General features: G+C 41.7%; 1 protein-coding gene across 2 annotated transcripts in view; it reads left to right on the top strand.

The window, feature by feature from the left end:
- pax5 (paired box 5) overlaps window positions 1-25985 on the top strand; it is a 250032-nt gene that overhangs the window by 117927 nt on the left and 106120 nt on the right. For both annotated transcript variants that reach the window (XM_063069223.1, XM_063069222.1), the window contains one exon: window positions 20783-20906. In XM_063069223.1, the coding sequence (XP_062925293.1) occupies window positions 20783-20906 (124 nt within the window). The remainder of the gene's footprint in view (window positions 1-20782; window positions 20907-25985) is intronic.

Raw genomic sequence — 25985 nt, 5'->3', positions numbered from 1 at the left:
CACATGATTGGCTGATCAGATACTTACATCAACAAGCTGGTGTACTTAATAAAGTGGCCACTGTGTCTAAGTTAGGGAATAAAAAGCTAGGTTGACGTATGGACAATGAAACTACCAGGTTGTTGTCAGAATCCATTGGATTCAACATGGGGAAGGAAATTTCCCATACTTTCCTCGTTCCGACGGTACATACCTCCAGAGGCACTTATGTGGCTAACTCTTAAATTAAGGTTCAAAGTAAAATTATTATCAAAGTACATATATGTCACCATATACAACCATGAGATTTCTTGTGGGCATACTCAGTAAATACATAATAGAATAACAACCATAGTAGATTCAGTGAAAGACCTCATCAACTTCGGTGTACAGCTGGTGTGCAAGAGACACAGACTATGCAAATACAAAGAGAAAGAAATAATAATAATAAAAAACAAATAAGCAATAAATATCGAGAACATGAGATGAAGAGTCCTTGAAAGTGAGTCCATTGGTTGTGGGGAAATTTCAATGACCGGGCCAGTGAAGTTGAGTGAGGTTATCTCTTTTGGTTCAAGAGCCTGATGGTTAAGGGGTAATAGCTGTTCCTGAACCTGGTGGTGTGAGCCCTGAAGCTCCTGTACCTTCTTCCTGATGGCACCAGGGAGAAGGTAGCATGTCCTGGGTGGTGGGGGTCCCTGATGATGGATGCTGCTTTCCTGTGACATTTCATTTAGATGTGCTCAGTGGTGGGGAGAGCTTTACCTGTGATGTACTGGGCTGTGTCCACTACTTTTTGTAGAATTTTCCATTCAAGGACATTGGTATTTTAATACCAGAAAGTGATGCAGCCTGTCAATATACATGAATAGAAGTTTGTCAAAGTTTGAGATGTCATGCTAACATTTGCAAACTCTAAGAAAGTGGAGGTGCTGCTGTGCTTCTTTCATAATTGCACGTACCAGGCTGTCCTCTGCCTCCATCACCACCTCTTTGTTGTCCTAATCTCTGCAGTTTTGCTCTTTAGCCTCTGCCTATATGCAGGAAGGAGAAGGACAGACAAGTGTCACATTTACCCAAGTGCAGTCTGGGCTTGGAATGGTAGGTCTCCCCTATCTTAGTATAACAGTGGTCAAATATGTTGGGACCTCTGGTGCTACAGATTATATGCTGATGGTAATTGGGTAGGGTTTTCTTCAAACAAGTCTCGTTGAAGTCCCCGAAATAATGAGTTGAAATGTGTTGGGATAGAAATATAGAAACATAGAAAATCTACAGCACAATACAGGCCCTTCGGCCCACAATGCTGTGCCGAACACGTGCTTACTTTAAAAATTACCTAGGTTTACCAATAGCCCTCTATTTTTCTAAACTCCATGTACCCATCCAGGAGTCTCTTAAAAGACCCTATCATATCCGCCTCCATCACTGTTGCCGGCAGCCCATTCCACGCACTCACCACTCTCTGCGTAAAAAAACTTACCCCTGACATCTCCTCTGTACCTTCTTCCAAGCACCTTAAAACTATGCCCTCTCATTTTAGCCATTTCAGCCCTGGGAAAAAGCCTCTGACTATCCACACGATCAATGCCTCTCATCATCTTATACACTTCTATCAGGTCACCTCTCATCCTCCGTCACTCTATGGAGAAAAGGCTGAGTTCACTCAACCTATTCTCATGAGGCATGCTCCCCAATCCAGGCAACATCCTTATAAATCTCCTCTGCACCTCTTCTATAGTTTCCACATCCTTCCTGTAGTGAGGTGACCAGAACTCTGCACAATACTCCAAGTGGGGTCTGACCAGGGTCCTATATAGCTGTAACATTACCTCTCAGCTCTTAAACTCAATCCCACGGTTGATGAAGGCCAATGCACCGTATACCTTCTTAACCACAGAGTCAACCTGCACAGTAGCTTTGAGTGTCCTATGGACTTGGACCCCAAGATCCCTCTGATCCTCCACACTGCCAAGAGTCTTACCATTAATACTATATTCCACCATCATATTTGACCTATCAAAATGAACCACCTCACACTTCTCTGGGTTGAACTCCATCTGCCACTTCTCAGCCCAGTTTTGCATCCTATCAATGTCCCGCTGTAACCTCCGACAGCCCTCCACACTATTCACAACACCCCCAACCTTTGTGTCATCGGCACATTTACTAACCCATCCCTCCACTTCCTCATCCAGATCATTTATAAAAATCACGAAGAGTAGGGGTCCCAGAACAGATCCCTGAGGCACACCATTGGTCACCGACCTCCATGCAGAATATGACCCGTCTACAACCACTCTTTGTGTTCTGTGGGCAAGCCAGTTCTGGATCCAGAAAGCAAGGTCCCCTTGTCTCCTTACTTTCACAGTAAGCCTTATCAAGTGCCTTTCTGAAATCCATATACATAACATCTACTGCTCTACCTTCATCTTTGTGTTTAGTCACATCCTCAAAAAATTCAATCAGGCTTGTAAGGCCTGACCTGCCTTTGACAAAGCCCTGCTGACTATTCTTAATCATATTATGCCTCTTCAAATGTTCATAAATCCTACCTCTCAGGATCTTTTCCATCAACTTACCAACCACTGAAGTGAGACTCACTGGTCTGTAATTTCCTGGACTATCTCTGCTCCCTTTCTTGAATAAAGGAACAACATCTGCAATCCTCCAATCCTCTGGAACCTCTCCCTTCCCCATTGATGATACAAGGATCATTGCCAGAGGCTCAGCAATCTCCTCCCTCGCTTCTCACAGTGGCCTGGGGTACATCTTGTCCGGTCCCGGAGACTTATCCAATGATGCTTTCCAAAATCTCCAGCACATCCTCTTTCTTAATGTCTATATTCTCAAGCTTTCCAATCCACTGTAAGACATCCCTACAATCACCAAGATCCTTTACCATAGTGAATACTGAAGCAAAGTATTCATTAAGTACCTCTGCTATTTCCTCCAGTTCCATACACACTTTTCCACTGTTGCACCTGATTGGTCCTATTCTCTCACATTCTTATCCTCTTGCTCTTCACATACTTGTAGAATGCCTTGGGGTTTTCCTTAATCTTGTCTGCCAAGCCCTTCTCAGGGTCCCTTCTGGCTCTCCTAATTTCATTCTTAAGCTCCTTCCTGCTAGCCTTATAATCTTCTAGCTCTCTATTATTACTTAGTTTTTTGAACCTTTTGTAAGCTTTTCTTTTCTTCTTGACTAGATTTACAACAGCCTTTGTACACCATGGTTCCTGTACTCTACCATCCTTTCCCTGTCTCATTGGAACGTACCTATGCAGAGCTCCACGCAAATATCCCCTGAACATTTGCCACATTTCTGCTGTACATTTTCCTGAGAACATCTGTTCCCAATTTAAGCTTCCAAGTTCCTGCCTGATAGCTTCATATTTCCCCTTACTCCAATTAAACGCTTTCCTAACTTGCTTGTTCCTATCCCTTTCCAATGCTATGGTAAAGGAGTTAGAATTGTGATCACTATCTCCAAAATACTCTCCCACTGAGAGACCTGACTCCTGACCAGGTTCATTTCCTAATACCAGATGAAGTACAGCCTCTCCTCTTGTAGGCTTATCTACATATTGTGTCAAGAAACCTTCCTGAACACACCCATCAAACTCCACCCCATCTAAACCCCTTGCTCTAGGGAGATGCCAATCAATATTTGGGAAATTAAAATCTCCCACCACGACAACCCTGTTATTATTACACCTTTCCAGAATCTGTCTCCCTATCTGCTCCTCGATGTCCCTGTTATTATTGGGGTGGGTCTATAAAAAACACTCAGTAGAGTTATTGACCCCTTCCTGTTTCTAACCCACCCACAGAGAGTCCGTAGTCAATCCCTCCATGTCTTCCTCCTTTTCTGCAGTCGTGACATTTTCTCTGATCAGCAGTGCCACGCCCCCACCTCTTTTGCCTCCCTCCCTGTCCTTTCTGAAACAGCAAGTACTGATCCTGGCTCTAAGTTCATCTGCTTTGTTCATGATGCTTCTTGCATTAAAATAGTCACATCTCAAACCATCGGTCTGAGCGCGTCCCTTCTCTATCACCTGCCTATCTTCCCTCTCGCACTGTCTCCAAGCTTTCTCTATTTGTGAGCCAACCGCCCCTTCCTCCGTCTCTTCAGTTTGGCTCCCACTCCCCGGCAATCCTAGTTTAAACTCTCTCCAATAGCCCTTGCAAACCTCCCGCCCCACCCCAAGGATATTGGTCCCCCGGGATTCAAGTGCAACCCGTCCTTTTCTTTTACAGGTCACAGCTGTCCCAAAAGAAGTCCCAATGATCCAGAAATCTGAATCCCTGCTCCAAGCCCTCAGTCATGCATTTATCCTCCACCTCATTCAATGCCTATACTCACTGTCGCGCGGCACAGACAGTAATCCTGAGTTTACTACCTTTGAGGTCCTGCTTCTCATCTTCCTTCCTAACTCCTTGTAGTCTGTTTTCAGGACCTCTTCTCTTTTCCTAACTGTGTTGTTGGTACCAATATGTACCACGACCTCTGGCTCTTCGCTTTCCCACTTCTGGTTATTGTGGTCTGTTCAGAAACATCCCGGACTCTGGCACCTGCATTAAACTACCATCCATGCTTCTTTCCTGCATCCATAGAATTGCCTGTCTGACCCCCTAACTATAGAGTCCCCTATCACTGCTGCCATCTTCTTCCTTTCCCTACCTTTCTGAGCCACAGGACCAGACTCCGTGCCACTGTCTCTTCCCCCAGGTAGGCCATTCACCCCCCCCCAACAGTACTCAAACAGGAGTACTTATTGTTAAGGGGGACAGCCACAGGGGTACTCTCTAGTATCTGACTCTTGCCCTTCCCTCTCCTGACTGTTACCCCTTTATCTGTCTCCCGAGGCCTTGGTATGACTACTTGCCAATAGCTCCTCTCTATCACCTCCTGACTCTCCCTGACCAGACGAAGGTCATCAAGCTGCATCTCCAGTTCCCTAACGTGGTCCCTAAGGAGCTGCAGCTCGACGCACCTGGGATGGACTGTTTCTTGTTTGGAGACAGTGTCACACAGTTTCTCAAGTGCTTGATTATAGTCAGCAACAAGTGGTATGTAAACTGTAGTCAAGATAATGGAGGAGCACCCCCTAGGTAAATGGAATGGATGGCATTTGATCATGAGGTGTTCCAAGTCAGGGGAACACGAATTCGACAAGACCACCACATCAGAGCACCACTGAGCATTTATCATGAAACACACACCTCCACCTTTTGCCTTTTCCAAATCAGCAGTTTAGTTCATCCTGTGAATGAAGAAGCCTTCGGGTCTGATTGCTGTACTTGGCAATGCTGGGAGTCGGCCATGTTTCAATTACATATAGAAAACAACAATCTCTCATTTCCCACCAATACAGCAATCTTGCCCTCAGGTCTTTAATTTTGTTCTCCAGTGACTGCATGTTTACTAACAAGATGCTGGGTGGAGGGGGCCTCAGTCCTCTGTGGTTCAGCCTGGCTTGGAGTCCCCCTCCTGCCTTGCTTCCGGCTATGGTGATGAACCTTCATCAGCTTGAAGATGCCGTCCCTGCATATTTGAGATTTAAGTCTGCTGAGTCCTTTAGAAGATCATATAATCTGTAGGTCACTGTCTATTCTAATCTAATCTAATTTAATCTAATCTAATTTATTAAAAGTACGTTGCTTAAAGGGAAACTACATGCTGCAGATTGCAGTGAGTGTAATTCAAAAGAGGTATATTTAGATGTATTGTACATAGCCCAAGCATTCCCTAAACCTGTTATCCTTGCCCTTTATTCTGAGAGGAACACACGAACTCTGTTCTCTCAAAATTTCACTTTTGAAGACCTCCTGCTTACCATGCACATGTTTGCCAGAAACCAGCCTGACTCAGCCGACACTTGTCAGATCCTTTCTCAGAACGTCAAACTCGGCCTTTCTTAAACTTAGAATCTCAACGCAAGGACCAGACCTATCCTTCTCCATAATTATCTTGAAACTATTGGCATTATGATTACAAGATACAAAGTGTTCTTCTACACAGACTTCTGTCACTTGCTATGTCTCATTCCCTAATAGGAGATCCAGTATCATGCTCTCTCTCTTGACTAAAGACCTCTATATATTGATTAAGGAAACTTTTTCTGAATACATTTAACAAACTCCATCCCATCCACCTCTTTTATGGCATGGGAATCCCAGTCAATATGTGGAAAGTTAAAATCACCTACTATCACAACCTCATGTTTCCAGCAACAGGTTTCAGTCTCTCTACAAATTTGTTCCTCTAAATCCTGTTGACTATTGGGTGATCTATACTATAATTTGTAAGTGTTTTTTACTTAATCATTGAAATGACGTGGGTGTTACTGATAATATCCATCCCTACTTGGTCCTGAACTAAGGACCAATTATGGCGGTGAATCATGCCAATGTCTTGAGGACTGCAAACAATCCTCTTAAATGTACCTCTTTTGAATTACTCTCACTGCAATCTAGGCATCCGTTAGTCTCATGAGACCATGGATTTGCAGCTTGGAAGGTTTCATGCAAGGTTGTATGGAAGACTGGCAGTTGCCCATGCTGCAAGTCTCCCCTCTCCACACCGCCGATATTGTCCAAGGGAAGGGCATTAGAACCCATACAACTTGGCATCAATGTCGTCGCAGAGCAATGTGTGGTTAAGTGTCTTGCTCAAGGACACAACACGCTGCCTCAGCCAAGGCTTGAACTAGCAACCTTCAGATCACTGGACCAATGCCCTTACCACTTGGCCACACTCTGACTGGAGGCTTGTGTCTAGTGGGGCCGATACTGGGTCCGTTGTTGTTTGTCATCTCTGTCAACAATCTAGATGATAATGTGGTAAACTAAATTAGCAAATTTACAGAAAACGCCGAGATAGACAGTGAGGATGGCTATCAAAACTTGCAGCGGGATATCGACCAGCTGGAAAAATGGGCTGATCAATGCAGATGGAATTCCATGCAGACAAGTGTGAAGTGTTGCACATTGGGGGGGCCAACCAGGGTAGGTCTTACACCGGTGAGTAATAGGTCACTGAGAAGTGTGGTAGAACAGAGGGATCTGGGAATACAGATCGATAATTCCTTGAATGTGGCATCACAGATAGATAGGGTCGAAAAGAGAGCCTTTGGCATATTGGCCTTCATAAATCAAAGTACTGAGTACAGGAGTTGGGATGTTACATTGGTGAGGTGAAATCTGGAGTATTGTGTGCAGTTCTGGCCATCTAACTACAGAAAGGTGTCAATAAGGTTGAAAGAATGCAGAGAAAGTTTACAAAGGTGTTGCCAGGACTTAAGAAGCTGAGTTTTTGGGAAAGGAGAATGGCAGGAGATTTGATAGAGGTATGCAAAATTATGAAGTGCATATATACAGTGAATGAAAGCAGGCATTTTCCATTGAGGTTGGGGGAGATTAAAAGTAGAGGTCATGGGTTAAGGGTGAAAGGTGAAATGGTTAAAGGAAACATGAGGGGAAACTTCTTCACTTGGGATGATGAGAGTGTGGAATGAGCTGTCAGCACAAGTGATGCATGCAGATTCAAGTTAAACATTTCAGAGCAATTTGGATAAGTACATAGACAGAAGAGGTATGGAGGGCTATGGTCCAGCTACAGGTTGATGGGTCCAGGTAGATTAATAGTTTGGCCCAGACTAGATAGGCCAAAGGACCGGTGTATGTGTTGTAGTGTTCTGTGACTCAATGAGTAAATGTAATTGCGTAGAATTAATAGGCTGAATATGTCATATGGTCAAGTACATGAATGCACAGTTGCAATGAAAACCCTAACTTACAGCAGCATCACAGGTATGTACCATCATATATGGAGCATTTACAAAGGAATATACAAGTTAAACATAAACCATACACAACTCTTCCAAGAAAGGACACAAAGTAATCGAAGTGCTGATAGTGTTGCGAAGCTGCAGTGATTAGAGTTGTTCTAGTTGGTTCAAGAATTGTATGTTTGAAGAGAAGTATATTTTCTTGACCTTAGTAGTGTGGGACTTCAGGCTTCTGTACCTCCTGCCTGACTGTAGCTGTGAGAGATGACGTGGCTCGGATGGTGTGGATCTTTGATGATAGATGTTGCCTTTTTTGTGGCATTGGCTCAGATACATGTTTACAGTGGCAGGCAAAAGTTTAGGCACCCCGGTTAAAATGTCTGTTACTTTGAATCGCTAAGCAAGTAAATGATGACCTGATTTCCAAAAGGCATAAAGTTAAAGATGACACATTTCTTTAATATTTTAAGCAAGATTACTTTTTTATTTCCATCTTTTACAGTTTCAAAATAACCAAAAAGGAAGAGGGCCCGAAGCAAAAGTTTGGGCACGCTGCATGGTCAGTACTTAGTAACACCCACTTTGGCAAGTATCACAGCTTGTAAACACTTTCTGTAGCCAGCTAAGAGTCTTTCAATTCTTGTTTAGGGGATTTTCACCCATTCTTCTTTGTTCTGTGAGATTCTTGGGCCGTCTTGCATGCACTGTTCTTTTGAGGTCTATCCACAGATTCTTGATGATGTTTAGGTCGGGAGTCTGTGAGGGCCATGGCAAAACCTTCAGCTTGCACCTCTTGAGGTAGTCCATTGTGGATTTTGAGGTGTGTTTGGGTCATTATCCTGTTGTAGAAGCCATCCTCTTTTCATCTTCAGTGTTTTTACAGATGGTATGATGTTTGCTTACAGAATTTGCTGGTATTTAATTGAATTCATTCTTTTCTACCAGTGAAATGTTCCCCGTGCCACTGGCTGCAACACAAGCCCAAAGCATGATCGATCCACCCCCGTGCTTAACAGTTGGAAAGGTGTTCTATTCATGAAATTCTGCACCCTTTTTTCTCCAAAAATACCTACACTCATTGCGGCCAAAAAGTTCTATTTTAACTTTATTAGTCCACAGGATTTGTTTCCAAAATGCATCAGGCTTGTTTAGATGTTCCTTTGCAAACTTCTGACGCTGAATTTTGTGGTGAGGATGCAGGAAAGGTTTTCTTCTGATGACTCTTCCATGAAGGTCATATTTGTGCAGGTGTCACTGCACAGTAGAACAATGCACCACCACTCCAGAGTCTGCTAAATCTTCCTGAAGGTCTCTTGCAGTCAAACGGGGATCTTGATGTGCTTTTCTAGCAATCTTATGAGCATTTCTCTCAGAAAGTTTTCTTGGTCTTCCAGACCTCAACTTGACCTCTACCGTTCCTGTTAACTGCCATTTCTTAATTACATTACGAACTGAGGAAACGGCTACCTGAAAATGCTTTGCTATCATCTCATAGCCTTCTCCTGCTTTGTGGGCATCATTTATTTTAATTTTCAGAGTGCTAGGCAGCTACTTAGAGGAGCCCATGGCTGCTGATTGTTGGGGCAAGGTTTGAAGAGTCAGGGTATTCATAAAGCTTTGAAATTTGCATCACCTGCCTTTCCTAATGATAATTGTGAACAAGCCATAGCCCTAACAAGCTATTTAATAGACATTGCTGTATGATTATTCATATATCAACCAGAAAGACAAGTAGCTTCTTTCAAATCTCCAGATGTAGAAATTTTAACTGAGACAAATCAAATGAAATATGAAGGAATAAATTCATCAATGTTAAAACTAACCCAGGAGTAGAGCCCATACAAAACATCGATCAGAAAATAGACTTTTGGTATATATAGGTGTATTTGTGTTGTCACAATTGGAACAGAATCAACAGTTTTGTAGGTTATTGGAAGTTATTTGAATTACCACTTATAAAGGTGTTGTATCAGCTGGCCACACTACACCTCTGTTTATAATCTTCCTTTGGTAACTACTTCACTATTTCTTGTTTTTGCACCATCAATGACATTTATAAACTAACTTCTCACCCCCATCGTTTTGCTCAGCTTTAGTCCTGGAGCAGTGGAGTTTCAGTTTCTGCTGTTTGGTTCTAAACCTGGCATGATAAATTACTATGTTGAACATGCAGAAAATGGCACTGACTTAATTTTAAAGTGAAATGTTGGGCCAAAAAACTAAGAGTCACCAGAAAATCTGCAAAGTTACAGTAATGGCCACTTATTGGGCAAAAATCTGTAGTATGTACTAACTGTGAGCTGCTTATTTGATATCAACGATGGCCTCTACCATCAGTTTCATTTAAACGTAAGGTCATCCACTTACAATAGATTTAATTGAACTCCTCCTCTCAACTGTAACATGAGACAAATGCCTTTTGAAGAACCAATAATTGAACAATATAATTGAAAATCCAATTTCATATTATTAGGTCAATCTATATATGTCTATCTACCAATTCTGTCTACTTGCCTATCTTCCTACCATTGTCAATCTTCCAAATTTTTATTGTTGTGTCTATCTATCTACAATTAAAGCCATTAACAATTTATCTGTGCATTTACTCTGTTTATTTGTCAATTGTTGAATATGTATGTATTTTCAATTCTCTACCTAATATATGTATATCCCTTGGTTTGATCTCCTTGTACTGTGTCTGCGAGGCCAGCTCCTTTATCTGTCTGTCCATTTATGTCTGTCACATCTCTCAGTGCTCTGGTCTGCCCTGTTTTGGTATCATTATCCCCATCCATTTAATCAAATGTGTAGTCATAGTACCTTTCTATGTATGTATATTACATATAGAGATAATGTTTGTAGGGATAAAATCTATTTCCAATGTTATTTTTACATTTTATGCTTATTTACCTTTAATGGTTTGTCTGATTTATTGATCCATCTAATATATTCTTCCATGACACATGTGTCAGACATTTACCATCTCCTTCCCTATAATCTTCTTTAACCATTGGGCTATTCAAATGCTTTATCCATCTACCTATTTGCTACAACTGCCTGAGCTTTTATTTTCTACCAGTCTCTGTCCACATTTCCGTGGATTAATGGCAGGATATGGGCATTGGCTGTGGTCTGACTTGGACTTTATCCACTAGTGAATACCATATTTGAACCAAGATGGATGAGAGGTTGATTTATTAAGTGGGGTGGAAATCTAATCCAAGTACCAGAGCATGCAGTATGGTGTACAGGAGGAAAAGTCTGTCCCATATTTACCTTCTGCAGACTATTAAACAACATGAGGCTATTAATTTGGTTTCTGACTCTTCACTAAAACCCATAAAATCACACAGTTGTCAAATGGAGTTCATTTTAATTTCCTTTCAATCACAGTAAATTATTCAGGTGATAAATCAGCTGGGCCAGTCATCCCTGTGTAATAGAAACCCTAATTTCTGGCTAATTACCCAGCCCACTGCTGCCAAAAGATCAATACCAAAACAAAATGAAAAGGCCTGGAAATCCAGAGTGGGTGTTGGGGCAGCTTGGCTCCAGCAGAGTGATGAAAACAGCCACTATTTACCATGTCCATACTTAGAGTTCAGGGGACATTTGGGAGCTCTAACCCGGAGAAGGTCATTCATAAGGAAAGTTATCCTCAACAGAAAATGCCTTCCTTAAGGATTGTAATTGATTGCATTCCCACAGCAATCAAATCTAATTCATCATTTTAAAATCTCCTTGCGATATGAAAGGTAATCTCTTCAAGGCTAAAAACACTTAAGATTAATTTATTTTAATAAAAAATTCAATCCGGATAAAGGGACATCATCATTATTGAAACTGTCTATAATCCTAACGTTCAGGCTGTGTGAAAATTCACAAATAGTGACTCAGTTTCTCAGCTTATTCTCAAAGCTTTAGCAAGTCCAGAGCTTGGTGTTGTACAGCTGCAGAGTTAAAAAGCTTTCTATGAGATAGGAATAAAATAAACTGATTTACAGTCTCCTGCAGAAATTAAGTACATGCATTTTCAATGAGCCTTCACTCTCATACACAAAGGTTTTTTGGGGGAATAATCAGATTTCTGTTCAGAACATAGATGAGTGGGTATTTCACCAACAGAATATTCATTGCATACCCTGGTGTCTGGTGGTAGGTGATGTATTTTCAAATGGTCTGTAGACCTCCTTGAAGTCTAGAAATAAAGTGGTTGTTTCGTATGGGCTGTGGTGGGGGTGGTGCAGTGTTGGGTGTAGATATCTCCCTGACAAGCAGCTTAGGGATGTTAGTTTATCACAGGTAGGCCCCCTTTCAAAAAGCAATTATGGCAGAAATGACAGACACATCATGCATATGATTGCAACCTAAAGCTGACCCCTCCTGGACTCAGGACAGTTATTAGAAAGGTGAGAGGGATCGGCAGCATTAACAGCTTTACCTTTGGATGATTATTTGGAAGCACATCCAAAATCATGTTTAACTCCTTTTTTACATCCGAAAACCATCCGATTATTGATATTACTGCACAAATGTAAAGCCACATTTCAGACATTTTTTCCATTACAGGTAAGATTGAATATAAAAAATTATGTTTCAAATTTTTATTCACAATTTATTCTGATAGATTGATAAGTGCCATGAAATAATACCCTCAAGGTTGCAGCTTGTTGTGGTGTGGAGTTCAGTGAAAAACTAGGTTACACATCTTCAGAGTTACAGCCCTATTTCCCAATGAAATAATTTCGACAAGAGCAGTTCCTATTACTGCGAGGAGAACACAGGCATTGCGATTTATTATTATTTATGGTCTCCCGACTTGTTTACGTGCAACCATGTTTGGTGTGTGAGATGGAAATGTCATTATGCAAATGACATTGAATGTCCTTACTGAGGCTAAATAATTTTTGTATTGGACGATTAAACCTCATCTGTTATCAGTATGGGCTGCAGTGGGCTATTAAACAGTCCCAGCAGTATTTACTCCTAGTAATAGGAAAATGGGAAAGGAAAAGGCAAAACAATTGCTGCGACTAGACTGTGATTGTCCTGTGGAAATTTGTCTTACAAAGTGGTCCAGATAGCCATCTTGTAAAGCAGTGAGAGGTAAATAAGAGAAAATATATTCCTTTGTCGAGGCCCATTTGAATCAGTTTGCTAGAAATTAGCTCAATTTTATCAGAAATAAATTGGCAAGATTTCAAAGGAGATGGGAAACCAATCGACTCTGGGATAAGTTGCACGTCATCCCTTACGCAGCTGGGGAGTTGCATTCGTATCAATGCTGATAGCTTATGAATTCCAAAATTGACAGAATTTACAGAAAAATGAGGATAATCCATCTTCCTTAGTGGGCTGTCAAAACCTGGTCATACTTCATAATCTTCAATTACTGCTGCTATTTTCAGACATTTACATGTCGGCATTACAGAGAGATGGAAATGAGAAAAGAAAGGGAGAAGGCTACAGGAAAAATGCAGCTCTTTCAGTAGCAGAGCATAAAAGAAGGAAAAAAAATCAGGTTTGGCTGTAGAAGACTTCAGAGAGCTAGAGAGAGGGAGAGAGAGAGAGAGAGAGAGAGAGAGAAGAGGGGGAGGGGGAGAGAAAGAGAGAGAGTGGTGGGTGGGGGACAGAGGGGGGAAGAGAGGGGGGGAGAGCGAGAGAGAGAGAGAGAGAGAGAGAGAGAGACTTTTTAATGCTCCATTGCCCTTAAGCAGACAATATATTGGTGTGTGTCCTCTGCTGATTTCTCTATTGGTTGCCACAGATAAATATCGGAGATTATTATGCTGTGATCTTGACATAAGGGTTATATAGACATACCTCGTGGAGAGTGTATTGTGTGGTTGGACACTGTGGCAGTAAATCACTCTGCTCACACATCAGGAAGCAGAGATTGGTATAAATTGCACAGGCTAGGGTCAGCCTGCAGTCACCTGTGTGATGAGTTTGGCGGGTTCGAAGCCAGCTGCTGATCGAGCCGGGCCACCCTGTGGAAAAATCTCTGCTCTGACACCATGGCACACATTTTGTAATCTGCACTAACGAGTTTGATTAATCAGTCCGTGGCTCCAATGAAGTGATACCAGCCTAGGCCTCTACGTCGAACAGACACAAATGCAGCATTGAGGTTACAATCAGATCATCAACGGATCTTATTAAATGGTGGAGAAAGGCCAATTGGCCTATTTCTGCTCCAAAATTACATATTTTCTCCCCAAACCTCCCCCATCCCTCAAACAGAGATCCATTTTGGATTTTTAAATGCAATTGTCAATAATTTATTTCATCAGTCTTATTACAGAATAGTCTCGGCTAGAAGATTAAAGGATAAGTAATGACTTTTGTACTATTGGTGATATTAACTGTTAGTTCCATTATTGGGGCAATGTTGCCAGGGCAGCACATATTCCAGGGCAGCTCATATTCCAGGGCAGTTCATTTTCCAGGACAGCTCATATTCCAGAACAGCTCATATTCTAGGGCATCTCACTTTCCAGAACAGCTCATATTCCAGAACAGTTCATATTCCTGGACAGCTAATATTCCAGGGCAGCTCATATTCCAGAACATCTCATGTTCTAGAGTATCTCAATTTCCAGGGCAGCTCATATTCCTGGGTATATCATATACCAGGGTATCTCATATTCCAGGGCAGTTCATATTCCAGGGTACCTCATATTTCAGAACAGCTCATATTCCAGAACAGCTCATATTTCAGAACAGCTCATATTCCAGAACAGCTCATATTTCAGAACAGCTCACATTCCAGAACAGCTCACATTCCAGAACAGCTCACATTCCAGAACAGCTCATATTTCCAGGGTAGCTCACCAAAACACGTTGGGCAAAACATATTTTTTGGATTTCGTTAAAGAAACACTGGACCTCAAAGGAAGTCAATTTGAGGAGAGTCAGTTATCTAATGAGGCTGAATGTTGCTTTTAATATGAAAATGTTTTTTTTAAATAATCTCTTCATTCTGCAAGAAATTGCAGAGAGTTGTGAATGCAGCCCAGTAAATCACACAAACTAGCCACCCTTCCATTAATTCCATATACCGTTTGTACATATCTGGCTGACTTGGGAGAACAGCCAACATAATCAAAGACCATTCCCACCCTGGACACTCTCTCATTTCTCCTATCCCACCAGATAGAAGATACAAAAGCTTGGAAGAACAGATCACCAGTCTTATCAGAAGTTTGAATAAACCTCCCATACACGAAAGATGAACTCTTGATCTCCCAGTCTACCTTACTCTTGATTTGTTTACTTGCAGTGCACTTTCTCTGTAACTGCAAGAATATTTTCTTTATACCACCTCAGTGTACGGCAGGATATGCCTGGTTGGCACGCAAGCAAAGCTGGGTTAACGAGACAATAATAAACCAATTCTAAGTTCCACCCTAATAGCTTGTCGTTGCTGGATGCATAGTGTTTCCCCTTCCATTCTACTGGAGAATGGGATCAGATGAAAAGCTGCTAGCAGAGGCAGTAAATAATTGCCAGTGGGAGCAGGGAACCCAGGTTTTCAACAATCAGTTCCCTTCACTTCCCTGACTGATTAAACAATTGAGAATAACAAAGAAAGAAGTTAGAATAAACATTTCAATGACATTTTAAAAAGTGAAATTAATGATGCAGCCCGGGTGATTAGACGTGCGACTCAGTCTGATCATAATTTAACAACGGCTTCTTGAAGGTGGAGATGTTTGACGTGAAAATCTAAGCTTCGTTCCCAGGGGCCCTTTCACTCTGAGCTACAAGCAGGAGTTAGCACCAGGGGATGTACCAGAAACATTTAACAGGGAAAAATATATACAAGTTATTTAAAGAGCTGATTTGAGCTGGAAAATGGGGGAAGTACTTCAATTAATCTTCCAGGCTTCCATTAATTTTGTAATGAGTGGAAATCAATTGTTTGCTGCACTTGATAAGGAATTTCCACTATGAGCAACTGTAAGCATCATGCACCAGCAATGCAAGCAATTTTAGTGATTGTCACTACTTTATTTGTGTAATGTTTCCTATTGTTGGATAAAGCAGGTAGATTAATTACCAGCAGTGCATTCCATAACCATTACTGGAATTTATTTTATCAATCACTTATTAAACATAGCAGACTGAAATGGGATCTGAACATCACCTGCTAAGTATAAACAGTGAAAACAAATGTAGAATGGTGGGTTTGGAAGAAAGGTTCATTTTGAACATTGCCTTCTAGTTGGTAATCTGCAAAATTAGATTTATTACCTGTTTTACAATGTGATTTTGTATTTTCTTTGTAATCATGAACCATAATGGTGATATGACAGCCTCTAAGATTACTAATAGATGTGGAAATAGAAAATGACACTAATGGTTCAGTCCAGTTACTGCAAACCAATGACTTACAGAAACACACTTAGGGAATTAAAAGTAAAAAAAAACTTTGCGTTGTTGAGCTTTAAAATAAGGACAATTGCCGAATGTAATGTTACAGAGAAACTTGTTGCTTCTAATTGTTCCTGCACTCTACTGCAAACTAAATTCTTCTGAAAGCTTTTTGGTGACGATACTTCATTGCTACTGAAGAGGGCGCTGAGATGTAAATTATATGCAAATAAAACATTGGAGCCCTCTATATGTAACCTCCTTTAATGCCGTTGGGCACTACTCAAGAACTCTGTAGTAGCCCCAGGTACCTTTTAGGAGCTTTGTACTGCACCATCCCTTTCATAGATTTTCACAGTCTCTGTACTGTATTCTCCATCAATACCTTCATATGCTGTTCACGATCATTGCATTCTGTCCTGTTTTACTATCTTTGGGTAGTATGCACGATTGGTCTCTGCATTTCAACACTCTGTGATAGTTCCAGACCCCATCATGATTTTTGTGCTCTTTCCTCCTTTAATATCCCCAAATTCCATGAGGGATCACTGCATTTAGACAATAAAATAGTTTTTATTCATTTATATGATGGATGTGTAGGATCTAATCAGTGGTATTGCTTGGATTAAATGGAGGCATAAAGGTGGGAAGCCTTCAGTCAGCTGGAATGATTTTTCTCTTTTGCAGATGTGAATCCCACACTCCACATCCAACTTCATGTCATATGAAATAAAAAGAAAAGCCTCAGTTGTTCTAGCTCCTTCCTGTAAATCACACACCTCCCTAATCCAACTCCTACGTCTGTTTACCACCTCCCTCCAAAGCAAAGCTTAGGAGGCCATGAAATAGCATCTTCAAAACAATTACAACCCTGGTCATGACAAAGAGGCATATCTGAAGAAGATGATGAGGGGCCTTTTAAATGAAATGGTTCATTGGCCACTTCATAGCTTCTGATGCAATTAGGTTTATTTAAAATGTTGACATTTTTTGTTAGAAATTGTCCAGACAATGATACTGCCTGTTAAGTTTACGCATCTCCATAGCTGAAGCACTTTGAGCAATTGTACTGGAATAACATTAAAGCTCTGAAGTCACACTATGTAGATTTACTTGGATGACAACTGGGATGAGGGATGTCAATCATGTGGAGAATTCGGAGAACTGAGTTTGCTGTCCTCAACGCAGAATAATGCTAAAAGAGATAGTTGTAGTCATGGAAGGTTTTGGTAAGGCAAGTAGGAAGAAAGTGTTTTCTCTGGCAAGAGGGTCAGTAACTCAAGGTCATAGGTTTAAAGTAACCGATGAAGAGGAAATTTCATTGAATGGAGGGTTGTTAAGGTCTGCAACACATTACCTAAGAAGATGGTGGAAACATATTCATGGGAATTTAAAAAGGCAATTAAATATTAAATATCTTCCTGCGGATGATTGATTTGCAAAGGGAAAAATTGGAGCTGGGAACTATTTGGATGATTCTTTCAAAGGGATGTGATAGACTGAGTTAATCAGTAATTTCTTCTTATCCTCCTTCACATTTTTACTGCTGTTAATAGTACTGGTGGCTTTCAAAACGTCTCTGTGATTCCATTTCTGTCAACATGTGTGATCTGCAAATGCTCTTTAGAGGTGCCCCCATTATATTAAAAACAAATGTGAGAGTATCTTCAGGAGAGGAACATTGCCTCTTTTCATTCAGAATAAGTAAAAATGTCATATCTAATGCACTGCTGTATGGTCTTCTGTCCCGAACACAACAAGCCTGTGAGTTACAAGTCATGAAGAGTTGAAATATGTCTGCAAAGTTAACCCTGTTAATTGTCTTGCACCTTGTCATTAGACTGGGTAGAACCAAGCAAAAAAAAAAAAATTGAACAGTAAGAAAATACACCCCAGAAAACCAATAAATCAAACTGCCATTTTTTCCCCTATTGACATGGACATTGTCTTTTCTAGTTGCAGGTAATCCACTCCCCGTGTGTCCCCTTCCCTTTCCCGTTCCCACCAATCCACCCACAGTCTCTTCATTATTCACCTTCCCATCATTCCCCCACTCAGGTTCCATCTGTCTGTCACCCACATACACATTTACCTGGCTTTCCTCCTTGTTTTCATTCCTTTCATCCACCATTGCCACCTGGTTCCATCTGTCTATCATCTTTCTATTACCCAGTTGCAACTATTACCGACCAGCCTCTGTCTCTACCCTGTCCTTTCCCTTACCTGGCTCCACCTACCCTGATTATCTTCTACCTTTCTGATGTTTCCACCAGTTGCCTATTAGACCCTGACTCACCTGTGCCTCTCACCTCTTTGTACTGGACATCCTCTCTCTACACGCTCTGACCTTTATGTGGATTTCCAAACCAAGACACTGACTATCCCTTTGCCTGCACAAACGATGTTTAAAACACTGACTTCTTCTAGCAGTTGACATTTTGCATCAGGTTCCATCATATGTAGTAGCCGGTGTATCAATTTTCTATCCTAAGCTACATAACCAACATAACACTTGAAAATGTGAGTAGATCAATTAAATAACAGGATTTTCTGCTATTCTGCTCATATACTGTTTCCAGTTTTTAGTCAGCAGATCGATCCTCCACCCCTGCATTTTCCGCACCTTAATCTCTTCACCTAAAACTTTGCTAAAGATTCTTTCGAGGCATTTCTGCATGATTTGATCCATGAGTAAAGGTTTAAGGTAGGGAGATTGAGTGTGGATTTGTTTTTTTCACCCAGAAGGCAGGTGCTTTCACAACAGTTGAGAATTATTTTGATGAGCAGCTGAAGCACCATGGAATTGAAGGCCACAGGGCAGAGTGCTGGATAATGGATTTAGTTCCTGATAGCTGGTATACAGACAGAGTGCTGGATAATGGATTTGGTACCTGATAGCTGGTATACACACTGAGTGCTGGATAATGGATTCAGTACCTGATAGCTGGTATACAGACAGAGTGCTGGATAATGGATTTAGTTCCTGATAGCTGGTATACACACAGAGTGCTGGATAATGGATTCGGTACCTGATAGCTGGTATACCCACAGAGTGCTGGATAATGGATTCGGTACCTGATAGCTGGTATACCCACAGAGTGCTGGATAATGGATTTGGTGCCTGATAGCTGGTATACCCACAGAGTGCTGGATAATGGATTTGGTGCCTGATAGCTGGTATACACACAGAGTGCTGGATAATGGATTTGGTACCTGATAGCTGGTATACAGACAGAGTGCTGGATAATGGATTTAGTTCCTGATAGCTGGTATACACACTGAGTGCTGGATAATGGATTCAGTACCTGATAGCTGGTATACAGACAGAGTGCTGGATAATGGATTTAGTTCCTGATAGCTGGTATACACACAGAGTGCTGGATAATGGATTCGGTACCTGATAGCTGGTATACCCACAGAGTGCTGGATAATGGATTTGGTGCCTGATAGCTGGTATACACACAGAGGGCTGGATAATGGATTTGGTGCCTGATAGCTGGTATACCCACAGAGTGCTGGATAATGGATTTAGTATCTGATAGCTGGTATACACACTGAGGGCTGAAGAGCCTGTTTGCATGCTGTATGTCTCCACTGCCCCTCTTGTGATGATAATCAGCCTTTCTATTTTTTTTGCTGTAGCTGCATGTTTGCATTCTGTGACTCATGGGCCTGAACACTGTGATCTCTCTGTGCACAACATTTACAATTTCTCACCTTTTTTCCCTCGTCCTCCTGCCAAAGCGAATAAACTATTTTCCGCAGATTCTTGATTTGCCATGTTCTTGCCCAATTGCTTCAATTGCCTATACCCCTTTGTACACTTTGCATCCCTCACACAGCTCACTTTCCGATTGCTTTTGTATTATCAACAAACTTGGATTTCTACGGTGTTTTCATCTAAATTATTAATATAAATCATGAATACCTGGTAACCCTGTACTGATCCTTGTGCTACCTCAGCAGTAACAATTACCCATTTATTTCTATTTTCCACTCCTTGTCCTTCATCCAATTCTCCATCGATGCTATTATGTTACCCTCCATGACAAGAGCCCATGTTTTTAGGCTGGAAGTAACCTTTTGAAAATGCAGCTAAATCCTATCGCCAATTTCACCCTTATCCGGATTGTTACATTTTCAGTTATCTCCATGTTGGTTTTCCTTCTTAAAATCAGCTTTATATTTCCTTTTCTGATTTCTCTGTAGTGACATTCTTAACGGTTGATACAATCATTTCATTGACAACAGATGTCAGGCTAATTGGTCCACTATTCCCTGTTTTTGTTTCTGCCATTTACATTTCTTGCCTTGCACTCTGTTGTGACAATTTCAGACTCTAGACAACTTGGAAGATCATCACAAGATCACCTGCCATTTCTGCAGCAAACCCTTTTAGGTGTCTGATCTTTATCCCTGAGGCAGTCAGTGTTCCATGCTGTTCTGTGTGGATTTAACTAACATCAACCTGTATTCCTTTCTCATGCTTTGCAGGTTTATTGTGATCCAATGTATCCAGATCTTTGGTGACTACATACCATGTGTAGTGTCACTGTAAACTTGTTCATTGCAATACATGGATGAACAAAATGTTTGCGTGGGAAGTTATAAACCACCTTTCCTTATTTTTCCAGAATACAGAGTATTCCACCATGGCATCGCTAGCTGGAGGACTGGAAGATATGAAGTCGAGTCTAGCAAATCCAGCTGACATAGGGGCCAGTGGTCCAGGACCTCAATCTTACCCAATTATTACAGGTTGGTCTCGATAAAAACTTGTGTTTTATTCCAAGTGATTACAGAGCACACTTAGATGTTTTATCCATAAGACACAGGAGCAGAATTAAGCCATTTGGCCCACAGAGTTTGCTCTGCTATTTGTTCACGGCTGATTTATTTTCCCTCTTAACCTCATTCTCCTGCCTTTTCCCCATAACGTTTTGCACCCTGAAGAACCTATCAACTTCCGTTTTAAATGTGCCCAATAACTTGGCCTCAGCAGCTGAGCTCAATAAATTCACCACCAGCTGGCTAAAGGTATTCCTCCTCATCTCTGTTCTACAGCAACGTCTTTGTATTCTGAGGCTGAAACCTCTGGTCCTAGTGGAAGCATCCTCTGCATCTCCGCTTTATCTAGGCTATCTAATATTCGACAGATTTCACTGAGACCTCCCCTCATTCTTCTAAACTCCTAGTGTGTACAGTCAAAGTGAATGCTAAGGTTGCATTTGCCTTCTTTACTACCGATTCCACCTGCAAGATAACCTTTAGGGAATTCTACACGAGGACTCCCAAGTCCATTTATACCTCTGATTTCTGAATTTGCTCCCCATTTAGAAAGTAATCTGAACCTTTATTCCATTGCCGAGGTGCATGACCAAACAATTCCCTACACTGTATTTCACCTGCTATTTTCATTTGCCCATTCTCTTAATCTGTCCAAGTCCTTTTGCAGATTCTCTGCTTCCCCAACACTACCATCCCCTCCACCTATCTTTGTAACATCTGAAAGCTTGAGCACAAAGCCATCAATTCCATCATCCAGACCATTAACATATACTGTCAAAAACAGCAGACCCAACACTGACCCCTGAGGAACACCACTTGTCACTGGCAGCCAACCAGAAAAGGCCCCCTTTATTCCCAATCATTGCCTTTTTTCTGTCAACTAATCTTCTAACCATGTGAGTTTCTCTCCTGTAATATCATTCGTGTGGGACTTTGTCAAAGGTCTTCTGAAAACCCAAGAGTACACAACATCCACTGACTCCTCTTTGCCTACCCTGCTTGTTATTCCTCCAAAGAATTCCAATAGATTTGCCAGGCAAGTCTTCCCTTTGAGGAATCCATGCTGACTGGTCCATTTGATCATGTTTCTCCAAATACCCCGAAATCTCATCCTTAATAATAGACTCGAACATCTAAAATCTTAACTGATGGCAGTGGCCTTTAGTATTCTTTATACTATTGGTTACTGTTGTGTCTGTGGCTGGTTTACACAACAATGTCATTAATAAAAACACTGGAGACGGAAGCTAAATCAACAGGGTTCTTTACTAACTAAAACAGAACTGAACACACATATATACAGATCCATACGCACCTGGTAGCACATGCTCAATACGATGTATTATCACAACATAAAGTAGTCCTATATTTTACAGTAGGTTATACGGTACACTCCTCCCCTTTTATTTTAATAGTGTATCAACTGTTTTTTTTTACTGGGGGCACTACACTAAACAAATATGTGTACCCTTAACATACAACACTTACCAATTTTTTACTTAGTAACTTAATAATATCAAATTATAATAAAGTAATATAATAATATTATTATTACAATAATTATAACAAGTCTCGGCAGGGGGGTGGGGTCTTCTTTGCCTCTCTGGGTAACGTCTGCCCTGAAATGTTTGATTTGGGGAATTAGTCTCCACAGGTACATCAGGTGGGTCCTCAGCACTGATGACAGGCTTATCTGTGGATGAGGCTGATGTGATCACATCAGGAGTGTTTGTTTCTATGTCTGGGGAGTCAGGGCAAGGTGTTGTTGTGTTTTTCACCTGAGCATTCAGGACTTGATCCACATGACGTATTTCTATGTCAGGAGAGTCCGGGCAAGGTGTTGAGTTTTTCACCTGAGCACCCAGCATTTGGTCCACATGATGTCTCCATACGTTCTCTCCCACCTGTACTCTATACACCAGTGGCCCGCCTATGGTGGAAATTGTACCCAGCTGCCACTTTTCAGTCCGGTAATCACGTGCAAGAACTGACTGTCCCACACTGAACCTCCGTGTTGACTTAGCATTCAAGTGTTTGAACTGTCTGTTCTCCACATCACGCCATACATCTGGTTTGAGAAGATCCATGTGGGACCTCAGGTTCCTATTCAGAAACATCATTGCTGGAGTCTGATTAGTGGTTGCATGTACTGCATTTCGATAGGCAAGGAGGAGGTTGTCTATCTTGTGTTGCAGTGGTCGATTTTCGCTGTCCATTGTCTTGTTGGCTTTCTTGAATGTCTATACAAACCTTTCTGCCAAGCCATTTGTGGATGGATGACAAGGGGCAGATGTAAAGTGCTTGATTCCATTGTTCTTCATAAAATTTTGGAATTCTTCAGAACAGATTGTTGTCCATTGTGCAGATTTGTTTTGGTATGCCATTCCTGGTGAACATGGTCCTCAGAACTGTAATGGTCTTTTCTGATGTGGTTGACTTCATTTTGATGACTTCTGGCCATTTGGAATGTGCATCGATGGCGACTAAAAAGATAGAGTCCATGAATGGTCCAGCAAAGTGGATGTACACTCGTTGCCATGGTGATGAGGGCCACTCCCATGGATGGAGAGGGGCTTGTGGTGGTGTATTCTGGATCCTTTGACATCCAGAGCATTTCTTGGTCAAGTCCTCAATCTGTTTATCGATTCCTGGCCACCACACATAGGCATGGGCAGACTTTTCATCTTCATGGTACCCAGGGGCCCCTCGTGCAGTTCCTCCAGCACTCTGGTAAGTAGCTTGGGAGGAATCACAACTCGTGAACCACACATTAGAGTTCCCCGACACACTGACAACTGCTCCTTCCTCACCGAGAAGGCTGGAAACAGTGTGTTACCACCCTCTGGTCATCCCTTTACCGTGATGTCATACACTTTTGACAACATAGGGTCATTGCGTGTTTCCCTTTCAATGAGGCTGTTTGGTACTGGTAATTGTTCGACTATTGTTGTGTGAAAGACCTCTGCTGAATCCATTTGCGTAGTTACCTCGGAAGTGGGCATTGGTGAACGTGACAAACCATCTGCATTGCCATGTTGCTTGGTCCCCTTGTGTTCAATGTCATACCTGTGACCTCCTAAGAAAAGAGACCATCGCTGTAGCCTTTGTGCTGTCATCACTGGAACGCCTTTTCTTGGGTTGAAGATTGACACGAGAGGCTGATGGTCAGTCAACAGAGTAAACTTTTGGCCATACAGGTAGTGACTGAATTTCTAGACTCCCAACTCGAGGCTTAGGGCCTCTCTGTCAATCTGTGCGTAGCTGCGTTCAGCTGAAGTTAGCGTTCTTGAGGCAAAGGCTATTGGTCTTTCGGAGCCACCTGGAAACTTGTGCGATAACACAGCTCCTCTCTTATGGGATGAGGCATCACAAGCCAGTCGGATTGGTAAAGAGGGGTCAAAGTGCGCGAGCACCCCTTCTGAAATTATGAGCCTTTTAGTTTCTTGAAGCGCTTTCTCACAGCTCTCAGTCCACTTCCATTGTGTCCCTGTCTGTAATAATTTACTTAGTGGGTGTAGAACTATGGATAGGCAAGAACTTGTGGTAGTAGTTCACTAGACCAAGATATGCTCTCAGCTGAGACACATTTTCAGGTGGTGGTGCCTTAAGCACCGCTTCTATCTTGTCTGGAGACATGTGTAAGCCAACCTTGTTGATCACATGCCCACAGTATGAAATTTCTTTTTTGAAAAACTCACATTTCTGTCGATTAGCTCTGAGCCCATATTCTCGTAACCTAGTGAGCAATTGTTTTAGGTTAGAAAGATGTTCGTTGTTACCTTTGCCAGTTACAAGATGACATCCAGGTAACATTGAGTCCCTGGAATCCCCTGCAGGACCTGGTCCATTGCCCTTTGCCGGTTTGCAGGAGCTGATGTTTACCTGTTGTACTGGTAAAGTCCTTTGTGTGCATTTATTGTCAGGTATTTCTTGGATGCTTCATCGATTTCCATTTGGAGGTAAGCCTGGGTCAAATCAATTATTGTGAAATGTTCACCTCCTGACAGGGAAGAAAAGATGTCCTCAATACGGGATAGGGGATACTGTACTGTGCGGAGAACTGGGTTAACAGTCACTTTAAAGTCACCACATATGTGCACCTTGCTTGGTTTTCCTGGTTTTGTGCTGGAGGTTTTCTTTATCATTGGAAAAGTGGGCATGGCCCATTCACTCCAATCCACCTTTGACAGGACCCCAGTCTGCTCCAGATTTTTCAGCTCTGCCTCTACTGTAGGACGGATTGCATATGGCACTGGCCTGGCTTTGTAAAATTTTGGACATGCATTTTCCTCAATCTCAATCTTTGCCTTCATGCCCTAAAGTATTCCTATTCCTTTCATGAACACTTCTTCAGAGTCAGCAAGTATTTGTGACAGTCTCTCAGATGTAGCCTTGCTGCCCACCTTTACTGGCACATCTAGTGCCTTGATGGTGTGCCAATCCAACTGGATTTTCCTGAGCCATTCACGTCCCAGCAAAGGTGGTCCTCCATTTTTCAGTACATAGAGGTTCAGCTGCTGTGTTTTGTCTCCGTAGGTCACTGTCACATTAATTTTACCTTTGGACGCACTTTCTGTCCTGTGTAAGTCTTTAGCAGTAGTTTAGTTCATTTCAGAGGTATGTGATAAAACAGTCGATTGAAGTCGTGTACAGAGATTACTGTTAAAGCTGAGTCTGTGTCCAACTCCATTTTCCGTCTCACGCGTGCCACTTGTGGAGTGATCCATATTACTCTTCAATCATCCGTCTCTTTCACACTGTGAAGTTGCAGACAAGACAATTCACTTTTGTCTGAGTAGTTTTCATCAGCATTGTTTTCTTTCATTTTGTGCACATTGTTGTATTTTCCTTTCTGGGGTTTCTTGTTTCTCTGTATTTTGTCCTTTTTCTGCTGTTTACTAGCTTTGCATACTCTGCCAATGTGGCCCTGTTTGCCACAGTTTCTGCATTTTTTTATCTTTAAACCAACAATCATCAGGGTCATGTGACCTGTTCCCACAACGGTAATATTTCTTTCCTTCATTTCTGTTCAGTGACATTTTATTTGTG

This window comes from Mobula hypostoma, chromosome 16 (genome assembly GCF_963921235.1).
Source record: "Mobula hypostoma chromosome 16, sMobHyp1.1, whole genome shotgun sequence".
Classification (NCBI taxonomy): Eukaryota; Metazoa; Chordata; class Chondrichthyes; order Myliobatiformes; family Myliobatidae; genus Mobula; species Mobula hypostoma.
Note: the sequence above shows the minus strand (reverse complement) of the source record. Positions and strands in the feature narration are given on the sequence as shown.